Here is a 14,937-nt window from a genome sequence, read left to right on the forward strand (position 1 = left end):
AAGGTTCTAACCATATTTACTATGAGTAACCACGCTTTGAGTTTATGGTATGAACCAGTAGCCATTTGTGTGTCATGTGGTGTATTTTTTCCAATTATCATGCTTTTGGACACGCTTGGCTTCTGCTGGATTCTTGACATTATTTCCAGCTGTTTTCTAGCTTTTGTCACGATCTCGTCCGTATAAACCCAACTTTGTGTGTCTCAGTGGGTGTGGCTGAGTGCCTATTTTCACCCTGTTATGCAGTATCTTACCATGATATTGACCTGAGAACCTTTTTTCTGTAAGAACACTCCCTCAGGGGGCCGAAAGTTTAGCTTGCCATCTGTGACCTGTTAAGCTCATCGCTGCAGGAGGCCAACTGCACAGGACGCTCTCGGAAGCCTGTGCGATTTCTCGTAGATGTGATTGTTCAAGCACTTTCCTGAGTATGCATTTTTTTTTTTAATGCAAAATTCAAAATTATTTAATAATGAAAAAAAAAAAAAAACTAGGACGTGCACTAGTCTTGATGACACTTGGGATTCCCTCCAGTAATCACAGACCCACTTGGAGTGCAGTCATTCAAAATTAGCAAGCAGCAATGGGTCTGTTCGGCTAAACTCCAAATCTGACCTTAGTTATCCACCGTAATTTAAGTACAAATCATTTTTTGTAGTTCCTTCAAAAAAAACATTAAATATTGGCGCTAAAGTTTATTGGAAGTACTCATTTTAGGTAAATATATATTATAATAGCCCAAGGAGCCATAACATGTGAATAACTGAATTGCTGTAAAGTCACTCTGTAGGAGTTCTGGCAGTATTAGTCCATGTTTCTTTTTATTGTAAGTTCTCTGCTCTATAAATACGCATTAATCACGAGTACAGGCAGAAATGAGTCAGTGTTGATGCTTTTAGCATCACAGTCATACTGCTAAATATGTTGAAGTTTGGTGTTTTGACAGTAAATGTCATAACTGGATTGCAAAGGGCCAAATATTTTTGAAATGATTAACAGCAAGTCTAAATATATAAAAAAGAGAAGGAACCAATTTTAAACTCTAAGATTAGATTTAAAATCACGTGCATTTATAAACACATTTCACTTTTATGACCTTTACAACAGCTTGCCAGTTTGTTTTGTTTAAATGCCATCAAAAGATTTATAGTATTTCTATGCGAAGAAGTCGCATAATCACATAATAAATTTAAGCCCAGTCTCACTCCCAGCTCATCACATACAGCTCCCATGTCAAGACTCCCTGGTGTCACATTTGGGTATCCTTCAGAGTGAATTTCCAACGCACAGAGTAGTCTGATAGACCTATAAAGCTCTGTGAAGCTCTGAACTACACACTATGAGACCGTAGCCTTAAATGTTCTCTGTTGGTGTCGTCACTGTCACTCCTTTTCAAGTAATGAGAAGTTTGCCTTGTAACATATGCTTAAAGTTGGTACAGGGTGTATTTTAACCCAAACCATATTTTTTTCCTGAGCTGAGCCAAGTAGTTTTGCGTAAACCTAACCAGCTACTGAAAACAAAAGTAAACAGTGAGTGAAAACGAAACTTAAGTGACAAAATAAAATAAAACTAGAAAAACTAACCCTTATATGTCTGTTGCCATCAAATGTTTATGTGGGCACCGACGCCAAAGAACAGCTTGTGTGTCTCTCTGAGACACCAGTTGGTTTGACAAAACACAGTATTTGATGCTCTGTGAATCAGAATGGGTTGTAAACTTTGTTGTGTTTTGGACGCTTCTTAAATCACTCTTCATACTTGATCATTCATTGTTAAAAGTTACATGCACCTTAGTTCCTATTTTCTCATTAATGCTAGAAATCTCCATTTATGAGGTAAAAATTTACCAACTCTGACTGTATGCTACTAACATAGTGTGTACCATGCAGTCTTGTGGCTTCATAATACAGTATTTTAGCACTATGACGGGCTAAGTTGTTTTCTGAAGTGACAAATTAAGGAGCTGTAAAATTAGTCTTAGTAATTGCTTTTTACAGGCACCCTGTGGATCTAGGATTTTAGAAGTCACTTGCTTTATTTTTTCAAGTATATGCAGCTATAATTGTGGGCACAAAACAAGTAATTGAGAAAAAAAAAAAAAGCGCAATTGAACATGTAGTTTACTTGAATAGCAACATTATTTTTAGGAGACTCTCCTGAAATGTAAGTTGCGTTTCAGAAATGTGTCCAAGTCAAATGATGAAATTCATCCAAGGTTGTTGATGGATGTTCCAAAAAGGATCCAAAGAGTCCAGGTGACAGTGTTGTTAGCCTTTAAAATATCCTACCGACAAGTGTTTGCTTTAGTGACCCCTCGAGGCCCTCGGTGACTAGCGCCAATTAGTATATCACATTAGCTACACTAACGGCAGAGAATTTGTTAAATGTATTTAAATGTGACAATCAGATATTTAGAGGCTTTCACTAAAATTTACATGAAGGTCAGGCACCTGAGCGATTGCTCAATGGCCAATCTCAAAGCGAGGTTGTTTTTCATAATACTGAAGGAGGACCATTGTTTGGATGTTTGATGTGTTCTTGTGACAGCAGCCATTGTTTAACATGTAGGTGTGAAGTGTAGACAGGACCCTCGCCTTGTGCCAGCTCCAGACCAGCCCACACTGGATGATGGTGGAGACAGAGAACCTGCCCGGGTCCAAGTTAAAGTCAGAAATAGAATCAATAGCGGCAGTAACTTGATGAGGAGACTGTTGGGATTTGAGAAATCATAAAAAAAAAGAACATTAAAATGCAGTGAAAATATTGTGAATAGAATTCCAGCATTACTCCACAAGCAGCCCTCCGCTCAGGCCTTTTGCTCCAGGTGGGGGGTGGAGAAGTTGGGAAGCCCACCACAGGCCCCCCGCCTGCCGCCAGCCGTCCTCCTCCTCCTCCCCCCCGGGCTCCCTCCGTACCGGGGCCAACCGCAGGAATGCGAGCCGCTGTCAGGAAGCTGTAAAGTGCTGACGCGGAGGTCAGCGAGCGTTTACACACATGTGGCTTTACTTTCACAACTCCATCTTGCTTTTTCTCCTTTTTCTCCTTCATCTGTGCCTCGTTTTGTTTTTTTTTTTTTTTTCTGGCCTTATCTTCCTCCCGACAGGCCCCTCTCCCCCTCCTTCTCCGTATTATTCTTTTCTCAACATGAAGCTCCGTTGTGGTGACTGTGCAGGTTGTAGGCTGCACTGTACAGCATCATCCTAATGGAGCACTAAATTGGCCTGACGTGTGAAGTTGCGCTTTTAGCTGTATCACTTCACAAATCTTTCATACACAATACCACAGCTGTTTGAGCAAATACAATTCAGATATAATCTGAAGCTCTTAAAATGCTCGTAACACTTAGAAGAACAGCTCAGCATTTTAATAATAACAGGATAGTAGCATTAGTGTTGAGTATAGATGCTATTATTGCAGCAAAATTACAGGTTTTTGCAGTCAGGTTTATGTAACAATATTTGATGCGGTGGCGTTCCATTTACAAAGTGGACATCAAACTTATTTCTATAAGTTGATTGAGGATGTTCTGCTTGGCTGGAGCAACAGTGAAGATTGATGATAGCCTGCATTGGCAGTATTGGCTGTTTTCATTGCCTGAAAATGTTGACCATCTGTTGCATAAAAAATAGCGTTTGTGCATTCCAGCAAAGAAAATGGCTTTGAAGTTCCACAGAGAACAGGAACAAGCGAGTGAGAGCATTTATAAAAGGGATCTGTATTTAACAAGAAACTCATTTTTCCTTCTGTTGTTATACTCTTAATCACATGTATTGTTGACGTATTCTGTTAAGACAGGTGATTTTTCCAACAGGACACATTGTGGAACTGAAGTGCCTTTCCTGCTCAAAATGATCTCTCTTGTCTCTTTTGAGGTCGGTTACAGGACCGGTGTGCAGGATTTAAGAGGGTCTATTTGCAGAAATTGGACGTAATTGGACTGTAGCCCTTTTATATACATGTCCTCTTCCACAGAATCCACCATCTTTATACAGTGGACCAGAACAGACACACCAAACACTGGCAGGAGAGGGATTTTTGCGTTTTTACCAGCCGACATAGGTTTTCCTACACACTTGGACGAGGCAACAAGTGTTCAACTGGTGACAATCAGCAGCTTCCCCCCTACTCACATGTGGCAAGATTATTTTGGTCATAGATGAACTGTTATTAAATTTGTTGCAGACATTCATGGTGAGCAGCTGATGAATCTCATTGACTTTGGTGATCCTGTGACTCTTCACATTCTCATCTAGTCTTAATTTTTCATTTAGCAACACTAATCCATCTTTCATTACTAATTAGTAAATCTAAACATGGTAATTTTCTGATGTGATGAACATGGAATAAATATAAAGCTGCTTAACATCAACACAGGAACATACTGATGTCAGCAAAGTGCAGCTAGCATGGCCGTTTAAGCTCTTAATGTTGGTAGAGTTGTCTATGGCATAAACTAACTATAACAGGTAAGAAAGAATGTCGTATAGTAACCTTGATGGAAGCCGATCCCTTATGTGGGGACTTTGTTAGCTCCTCAAGGCAAGCATGGCTGGTTAAATTTATCCTACTGACTTATTACACAAAACCGGTAAGAATCATTTTGGCAGTTTTTAAAATGTCATCCATAAAAGCTTCAAAGAAACACCAAAGCAATAAATTGCAGACTCTGCAATTGTTACTAGAGCACTGAACAATTTTAAATAACCAAGGTTTGGGTCCCGACACCAACCCTGCAGATATGCCACAGGCCTAGACCTGCCTTTTCTGCCTTAGGTATGAAAGTCCTGATTTCATTAGCTGCTCAGTTTTGCCTTGACTGTTTCGAGGAAGCCCAGAAATTCCACAGGGTACAATGCACAGGGCCAGATCCACCATGTGGTTCTGCTCGGCTTCAGGAAACACTGGCCCTGGACTGTAGTATGAGAGCAGGCGGCCTCTCTTGTTTCGATGGAGACAGAGAGGGCAGAGCTCTCTTCTTCTGCTCCTCACATTCCACTTGGAGCAGAATAAACCTCTCACACCATCTCACTTCCAGGCTTCATCTCCAATTTTCACCACTGATATTTGTTGTCTTTGTGTGTGCGAGGGTAAATTGTATTTTTCATCGAATAAAAGCTTTAAACATAAAATCAGAATATTTTTTTTGAACCTTTGAGCTGATGGCAGGTTTATGGAGCGCCAAGTGGCATTTTTTTCCATCTTCAAGTTTCATACTGTAGTATATATTTCGAGACTTCAGAGTGGTGACATGTCTTATTCTGTATTGCATACTTCTAGTTGACAAAAATGCTGATGTTTGTGGAGATTGCAGTTTTTTTTGAGCCTCTAGTAGTGTTGACAAGGAAAGTCCGAATGTCAAACCATAGCTACGTTTACCTTAAAGCTGCCTGATTGTGAGTTTGCCTAAAGTAATGTATATATCTTTTCTTTCTCCATCAGCACTTTCAGACCATGCTGAAGACCAAGCTAAATGTGCTGACGCTGAGGAAGGAGCCGTTGCCCACGGTGATCTTTCACGAGCCCGAGGCCATTGAGCTCTGCTCTACCACACCGCTCGCAAAGAGCAGGACCCATGCTGGATACAAGGTAGGATCACATGAACCTAATAATCCTCAAATCCAGCCCCGTTTCTGAACACTAAATCTATAATAGCATTAATAAAGCCATAATCCAAATGTTTTTCATTTTCTTTTTGGTCACACAAGTTTAATTAAGTTCCACTGTGGATTCCTCAACACACAGAAAGTCTGAATCACATCCTTGAATGATTATATTAAATGTCTGTGTGGGCACATGTGTGTTCTGGCGCGCTTGTTTTCCTCCTTTCTCTGGCTCTGGTAAGTGTCGGATGTAGTTTTTTTGTAGTTTGATCCAATGAGCTGTTTGACCGGCAGCCTATTCTCTTTTCTCTGTCCTCAAAACAGAAAACAAACAGGCCTGCAGATCAAAATAGCAGCCACACTCTGTTATTACACATAACACTTCTAACCAAGACTTTGTCTTTGTGTATTTGCCTGCCTTGTGCCACGGCATTGTAAGCAGAACAAATAAACTGACATGACTGTGGGCACTTGTAAGACTACTTCAAGTGGCTGTGTGGCTACAAGGATTGTATTTTGTATGTTAAATGTTGTTTTTGGTCACTTACGCCGTGTCATTAACAAGCACGTTGGAAAAGGAGACCTTTCCAACTTTACCCAACCAAAATAAACTGTTCCTATCTGGCAGCTGCCTAAAAGAGGAAAAATAATTCCATCTTGAAATTATTGCCAAGAGACACACACGTGGAACACACAGTCCCCATGCTTGTTGTTGATATTTGTGTTTGTTGGATCACTGTACAGAAGAGCTTACGTGAGTACAGACACACTATCATGTACACACAGTCACACTCATATGCATATATGCCTTGAAAAAACTATTCCCAGTGCAGCTAAGAGGTCAAAAGCGCTGAGTCGTCTTTGGCACTTCCCAAAAGCTCCTGAAATACAAGTGTAACATGAAGTGAAAGTCAGTAAGAGGGCCTTTACTGGCAAAGCAGAGACATTTGGTCTGCCTGAGAGAGACAAACAAACCAGCAGGGTTTTGTTCTGGCTTAAAATCAAGTACAGGTGGCATGATTTTCCCTGTAGCCTCTTTTGTCCTCCATATTGTTGTAGTTATTTAATTCTAAACAACAATAGGAGTTTTCAAATGAGAACTAATGCTTGGGATCAGAGCACTGTTTTTCCACTGATGGTTTGTATGGTTAGGTTAGGGTATCTTTACCTTGACCCACACCTTGAAGTCATGAGATCACAATAGGTTTTCCAAATGTATACACACACACTTTCAGATCTATGATAGCTAATAGATCCAGATTGGATTTTTGGCTAACTGGACCAGGTCCCTGTCGAAATGAATCGGGAGAGCCATGACTGTAGTTTAAATGGTCAACACAACATAAAACCTGCATATATAGAACCTCCAGTCAAATCTGATAAAAACTGCTGTAAAAAGTTTGGTGACTTTAACCTAAAATAGGATTAAACACATTTTTCCACACAAGTTATGCCTCTACTGCACGTGTACATTGTCATAACACTGCGCTTACATCAGTGCAACAACTCAATTTACTGAATGTTTCCTGGTTTAAAAGTTAAAAGTTAAAAAGCAGTCAAGTAGCTTTTTGAGGGGAGCAACGGGACATGGCGAGTCTTTAAAGTACCACATGGTGAAAGTCCATTTTCATTGTGTTTTGCAGTTCTTATAAATGTGTAAAGTAATAGCTTTTAGGATATGAAGACATTGATTTCTGTTGTCCCTGAACAGTTAGATAGCCTCAACAGCTTTAAAAGCCAGGGGGAATTTTACTGAACTGCTATGTTCCAGTTGAGGAACCAACAGTTGTACCACTCAAACACTCTATAATCGTGCCCTGTCACTGCCCACTGCTTGCAAGATGAGCCATTCAGAATGAGCAGCTTACAGCCCTGTAGGTTTATTTACATGCTAAAACTACTTTTGCGAACTCTAAAATGTCTCAGCCATGAGCAAAGCACACCAAATGTTCTGCTGTTGACTGCAAGAGTGAACACAAGAGTCTGCATGCACTCCCAGCATCTGGCGAACTGGAGATGCATATATGCATATATATATCTTTACCTGGAAGCTTCATGAATCACTAAACTTTTAGTTTTTTTTATACAAATATTTAAGCTAATTCTGTAATATTTAAATGTTATTTGAAGAAATACAAGACCTAGATGGTGTATTTTTTCTTCTTCACTTGGTCTCTTTAGCACTACATGCAGTAATCATTGTGTCATGGTTTGCTGACTCATCAGGACCAAGTGTGCATCATTCTTCATTTCCCAACTCACTCATTGTTTTTCACTAATAGTTATGCACTGGCAAAGTTTTGCATTGTGACAAACCACCCAGTAACTTGGATGATGTTTATATTTTAAGCTCCTATCACTAAGCAGCCATTCATACAAACTCAACTTAGTCTGATTCAATGGGAATCAAGCTAGTAGTGCCACACAGCAGCTTGTTATTTCATCCTATTGGCAATCACTGACATGATAGAAGATAAATATTGATATATCGCCTAGGTGAACGCTGCACCCAGCTGGACGTGGTATCCCTCTCTGTCTAGTGTGAATCTCACCATCCACTCGCTGCCCGCTCCTCCTCTGTGCTGCTGAGATTGCCAAAGCCACGCTGCTGTGGATACCACTACATCTTTTCATCTGAATACCAGCCACTAACAAAAAAAAAAAAAAAAAATCATTTCCCTCATCTGTCTGCGACCTCCTTATAAGTGTATCTGCCGCGCCGCCTGCATCTGTTGGCTTGTGTAACTTCCTGTCTGAGTCACTACCTGCCTGTCTGCATATCTGTCTGCCCACCTGCTACAGCACCTCTGCTTAAACTGTTACTCCTCAAAGAGACGTTATTGTCTTTCCCCACAGAAAACTGAGGAGTTATATTAGTCTTTCTGGACTCCTTGCCATCCTTCCTCCTCAGCTTTTACATGCTACGACTTAATATGATCGCATTTATTATCCCCATGGAGTGTTTTATATTCCCTCTCTTTCATTTCTCACCGGTTTCTCCTTGACTCTCCTCTCTCAGCCCCAGTTGTGCTCCCAGTTTAAAAGCAAGGCAGGAAGGCTGGCTGATTGCTGCTGTCTGCCTGCCAAAGCTAACAGCTAGCAAGGATGAAAGGCCACCTCTCATTGCACTGCCTTCCCTGCTGCTGTCAAAGCCGTCCACTTCACATCCATTGAGAAAATGTGTTCAATGCACTCTACAGCCATGCCAGCGCCATAGTCATACTCCACGGCAATGGTAAAATGACTCTGGAGTCTGCTCAAAAAGAAACTCACATCCTTGCACGTAATTTTGTTTTGTTTGAATTTTAATTTGCTCCCTACTTCTCAAGAGTAAAGAAAAGCATACATGATTGACGTTTTTGTATATTTTCACATTCACATTTAGGAATACACACTTCATTTATAGTTGGTATTCACTTTAACTGTCAGGTTTCAGAGTTGTCATGCTTGGACTCATAGACTCTTAGTCAAATTAGCTTCTATAAATGTGTGCTTTTGCATTTAGCATCTTGGCATCATATGCATACTCTGCATGAGCACACAAATGTCTGATTCAGGTGGAGCTGGTTGATTGGTCAGTTGCCAGTGCCACTTTTCATACGAAGAAAAGTGCTTCATCAATAGCCCTCCAGGATTAATCTTGTTCCTGATGGAAACTGCTAGCGAAAACCTACTTAACATTCACTGAACATTTTCTGAGTTCATTTTCTATTGGTTCCAAACTAGATGTGAATGCATTTTGGTAAAACAGATGGCCAGAAAGTTGAGCGTAAACTTTGTAAACAGCATATTCTGCTCAACAACCAACATGGCATATTATCTAAAAACAGAAAGAATATGAATATGGGCAGGTGCAAGCTGGTTGGTTGATTTTGTTTTAATTAAATTTTTCCTCATTCCCAATTGATTGATTGAAGAGTAGGTATGATTTTAGCTGACCAAGTTTTTCTTTGGTTTCTTTTGGCTTTACAGCCCCAGACTCAGGTCCACCTTACATTTCTAACAGCCCACGGTTGAGACGGACAGTGTGTGGTTGGTAGTCAGTAGAGGTGTTGTCATGAATGTTGAGGGAAACCTAAGCTTTCTTCACCAAAAATCTACGACAAAAGTATTTTTATTGTAGTTGTTTCAGAGCTAGAAGAAACAATTTGCAAGCCAGTCAACAGACAATTTGGTAGCAAATATTGTGATTATAAAGGAATTTCTCCTGATTTGTGTCACTTCTTCCCTAGTTGCAGCTCTTCAGTTGTACAGATTTGGTGCTTGACTTTGCCTTTTGTTTTTTTTTAGTGTAATTTGGACTGAAACTATAACATTTACACCACTCTGATATCCTGTTGAGGAAGTATAAGGTGGTTGCTGTTACCATAGCTGAAAACAAAGACTGAAAACAGAAGGAAACAGCTGGCTCTGTCCAGAGGTATCGCAATCCTCCTAACAACAGTTCTAAATCTCACTAATCAACAAATCTCGTTTATTGTGCAAAAATGAGAAGCTATGGTTTCATGGGGCTGAAACACCAGATTATGACTATAAATAGCAGTAAGTGTTTTGTGCTAAGCTAAGCAGCTGCGGACTGTGGTTGCATATTTACAGCACGGATGTGACACTGGTATCAACGTTCTCATGTAACTCTTGGCCAAAAAGCAGAAGTGTATTTCCCAGTATCGGAACATCTTCCGTTATAGTTAAGCAGTTCAAAAAACATATTTCCTTTTTTCAGCTTCAGTTTTAGGTTCCAGATACTCTGCCTTATATCTTATTGGGACACTTTAACGGGGCATTATAACTGTATTACATGACTTAATTATCAATAGCACCTGGGCTTTTTCAACTGTTATTGGCAACAGCTCTGTTGTCAGTTACATGGTTTTGCTACTTTTGCTTGGCATAACTTTACTTCTTTATAGTGAAACCAAACCAGTGATAGTGTGTGATTCTCCCTTGGCGATGTCATTCACACTGGCAGTCCATGCAGGGCAGGCTGGTTCTACCATGCCTCTGTCTAATCTGTGAGGCAGAGAGACTTTTTTGTCTCTCTGTAGTTGGTATTCTGATGTCAGTCGGCGTGCTGGACGTACCGTCACTCCTCCTCCAGTGGAAAGAGAACAGAACGTACAGTGATGACATTTAGATGATTAGCAACCTCCGGGTGGAGATGACCAATGCTCCCAGTTCCCTGTGGAATGTGTGTGTATTTTTGTGTATATATATACATATATATATATAGAGAGAGAAAGAAAGAGAGCCTCTGCATTCATGTTGTCAAATTTGTGGGTGTGTTTGTAGATTAACAGGAGAGAATTGTTGACCTGCTTACTTTGTAATCTGTGATGTTGTGCAAACTGAGATTGTGTCTTCCGTGTGTAAAAGGTCAGATAGTGACCGTGTTTAGACGTCATGGTTGATGCACCAGATGTTCATGACAGCAGCAGGCATGTTTCTGTTTAAAAGGGAGTTTTACTTTTCACCACAATTATGAGATTGTTGCATGAAGTTTACAAAATACATAGTCAGTTTGTCATTGATTCCGTGTTACCATTTGGTTATTTTAGTCCTTGGATGCAGACTAAATTTTGCACATGTGTAAACTGGACTGCAAAGACAGCTAAGAAAGCTCAAAACCTGCTGAAGGCTGTTCTGTGTTTTTATTTGGAGAAGCCATTATCCTAATTATGTCTAAACAGAAAATTTGGGAACACGGCAAAATAATTGAATGCCAGACAGAATATATATTGCTGGTTATTTTTATGTCAGCATAAATTAAAGGATTAAAATTTGGGTTTGTTTGTATGGAAACTGGAGCAGAGAGGAGTTCAGAGGCAGTCGGGATTCTGGTTCAGGTTAACTACAGTGTTGTCTCTGCTGGCACTGCTACCTCTCAGTGGAGGAGCCAGACTGGGCTGCAGTTCAGGGCTTCCCTCACATCCACTGATTGACCCAGTCTTTTTGGCTCTTCCCAGATAAAAGATAGTATTTTCTGGATAGCGAGGCCAAGTGCTGTCTCAGGTCATCATGTCTTTTTCGGCTCTGCCTCGCTCGCCTTCACTGTTGTATTTCATATTTCAGCCTGGCCAGTTTTGTGATCCAATGTTATGGTCTTTTCTGATTCATGATCAAATAAATTAATTAAAAAAATATGCAATTTTGGCTCTGATGCAGATACCCCTCTCTATCTGTAGTCACTCTGTAGTCTTGAGCTGTCAACACGATTTGATTGGTTGCACATCATGAGTAATACAAAATCATCTTTGAGAGTCTTCAGCATTTCCTTCGCTATAGGAGAACAACAACCTACATGCTGAAATTGTCATGTTTTGCCATTTGCCTGGTTATGCATGTTAATAACATAGCTTGCCTTCCTGCGTGCAAGTGTTCTATTAAAACAATACCTTGTTAACTATTTTACAAGGGCACCGTCACTGCATCATGGGGTTCGCAGTGCCTAAGATCATTGTGATTAGTTTAAAGAAATACACACAAGCCAGGTGTTTTTTCCCCCCCAACCTATGACAAATGATAGTTAGATGCAGCCATTCTCCCTTCTGTGGAGATACTCTCAAAAACAGTTTTGAGAATTGTATGATTCAGATTTTGCAGTTCCTGGCTCTGATAAGTTGTGTAATTATTGTAATTTAAAAAAAAAAAGATAACCTGTCTTTCAACCCTGCTGGCAGGTTTTGGGGTTCAGACGGTTAATAACATGAAATTGCATATTTCCTCTTACATAACTATATTTTGTGCCCATGAATTGGCGTCAAAAGTTAATGTGTAGCTCAACTTAGACAAGTTTTATTGCCATCCTTGGAATATGGAGAATCTTAGCCTACAGCGGGCTGTATAGATGGGGGTGTGAATGTGAAAGCTCCTTTCATATACACTGAGGTGCTTCTGTCTTGACATTGAAACACTCAGACTCTGTACAGATACACACCGCACATTCGTCTCACAACGCAAACAAGCAAATACACATAGCACTTTAAAGGGGGGGGGAGAACCCTGACCATCTTTGCATGCCATGACAAGCAGAGCCAGCTGCACTGTGCTGATTCAATAAGTTTAGAGGAATGTTAACAACCTCCTCAGGAATGCTACATTCCCAAGAAGTGGATTCCCAGTCATGTTGAGGGATCCAGAAACAGGGGCCTACTGAGGGAGAACACCAGGATAACCTCCACCTCCGACAGTGGGATGGTTATGTTGTATCTTTAGAACATGCTGTATGTTTTCTCTTTTTTTTTGCCAGGTGGCACAGTGAAAATCTCTGTTCCAGTGACACGGCACAGACTAGACTGATAGTGGACATTTGGAGGCCAGTGTAGTACAGATAATAATATTTAAGAAGTTTAAAAATCCAATATGTACTTGACTGATTTCGTTTTTACATAAACAGTAACATATATGACCCAGATGTTTTCTGAGAGGGACAATTTAAATATGAATTTAAAACTTGTTGGTGCTCTTGTCAAGTATGTTTTGTCATTTACATGCTTTACCTTTTGTAATGATTGAACAAGCAGGATATAACTGTTCATTAGTGAGCTGTAGGGGTGCTGGTAGGTGGCTTTTGTTGGCTGCCTTCTAGTTTTTATGCTAAGTTATGCTACCTGACTGTGGCCTTGAGAGTCATATTTACTGATGGGTTGTACAGATGTGAGAGTGGTATCAGTCTTATTATCTACCTCGGTAAGAAACTGAATAAAATGTTACAATTGTCGGACCTTTCCACTAAACTGTGATTGTATCAAGCTGTATAATTGCATAAATATGTGAAAACATCAAAGGCACTTGGTCATGAAAATAAACCTGGCACAGTCCTATTTATACTAGTCTCTTGTTTATCCATCTTTTCTAAATTACCTGAAAGACTGGCTTTTTCTGGAAGTTACAAGTTTCCTTTCTTCCGCTGATGGTATCAGGTGTTTTCCTTATATTTGGCAGTCATCATCTAATCACCACTGCCAGATAGAAATCTGAAATGTTTCCAAACAGTCGGCTATTGAGGCATGAACAAAAACAATAGTAGTTTCAGAATGATGTCTTATCTCTTGGCGTACAAAATTTGGATGGAACAAAATGTGACTGGGGGGTGTGGGGGTGACAGGAACAGAGTGCCTGTTTTGTCTGCACCACCTGTTTGCCCTTGGACCAGTATCTGGGAAAGTGCATAATGCTGAAACGACACAATCAAGGAGCATTGCTGACTGTTTGTACCTGCACACCCCAGTCCAGATCCAATCAGACCAAACAGTTTTTCTCAACAACTGCCTCCTTGTTCTGGTTTCAGCTCCTCTTCCTGTGATCTCAGCCCTCTTCTTCTTCTTTCTCCATGTTCCCAAAGCCTCTCCGTAGGGACAGGTATCTCCTCACTGACTGCTCTTCTTCCTTCTCCTCCTTTTTCCCAAACCTCCTCCTCATCCCTTCGATTCCTTCCTCTGCTGATAGCTGAACCAGCTGTGGCTCCAGCAGCAGCAACAGCAACTGCCCTCGCTGCTCTATACCACGCACACACACACACACACACACACACACACACACACACACACACACACACTGACACAGACAGACAGACAGTGTGTGCTGTGCGTGAGGAAACCAGGATGTTCCTGTCTCTTCCCACCGGCTCACTTGCTGGGCTGCGGATGTTTTTTCTGTCTCCCTCTGTGTATCCCTCACTTTCTTCTGTCCTCCTTTGCGTCCACTTACTTTCTGTCAGCTCCTCTCCCCATCTGTTTACATGTTTCTCTCCATGTCATTCTTTCCTTGTAGGTCTGGTTGTTCTTTGGCATTCCATAATTATGTTTTGTTTTTTTTCCATTGTGGCATTTGCATCCAGTGATTCATTAACAATGTTAAAATCTGTTTGCCTCTTTTATCACTAAACATAGAGAGCATTGCTACTGGCATGCACAGTGGTGCAAGAGTAAATGTGTTGGCACGCATGCTCTACAGTGTTTTAATGAGTGATACATGCAGAGTGTTTTGCAGCGTTGAAAATGTACAAGGCTCAGCTTAACACATCCTGGTTCTGGCTCAATATTTTTTAAAATAGTTAAATCAGTCACGTTTCTATACAAGTATCATACACCTAGAACCCACTGTTCTTGTACGATTCCACTGAATTTGGCAGAACTTACATGTTACAACTTACTTTAGGGGTTAATTGTAGCAGAGCTTAGTTGTAAAACTTGCTGGAAAAGTCCGTTTGAAATAAATTAATTCAGTGCAATTTTACCTATATACTAAAGGTGGATACTGTTTGTGGATTTATCCATGATTGATAGATATCCACACATCTATCCATCCCTCATCTAACATCTATCTATCATGGACA

The 14,937-nt window shown here is 40.5% G+C and overlaps 1 protein-coding gene across 1 annotated transcript in view; it reads left to right on the top strand.

Annotated features, from left to right (window-relative positions):
• Window positions 1-14,937, top strand: part of pid1 (phosphotyrosine interaction domain containing 1) — a 40,611-nt gene that overhangs the window by 12,654 nt on the left and 13,020 nt on the right. Inside the window, exon 3 of the mRNA XM_008282627.1 lies at window positions 5,443-5,589. Within this exon, the coding sequence (XP_008280849.1) occupies window positions 5,443-5,589 (147 nt within the window). The remainder of the gene's footprint in view (window positions 1-5,442; window positions 5,590-14,937) is intronic.

This window comes from Stegastes partitus, unplaced genomic scaffold (genome assembly GCF_000690725.1).
Source record: "Stegastes partitus isolate 25-593 unplaced genomic scaffold, Stegastes_partitus-1.0.2 Scaffold279, whole genome shotgun sequence".
Classification (NCBI taxonomy): domain Eukaryota; kingdom Metazoa; phylum Chordata; class Actinopteri; family Pomacentridae; genus Stegastes; species Stegastes partitus.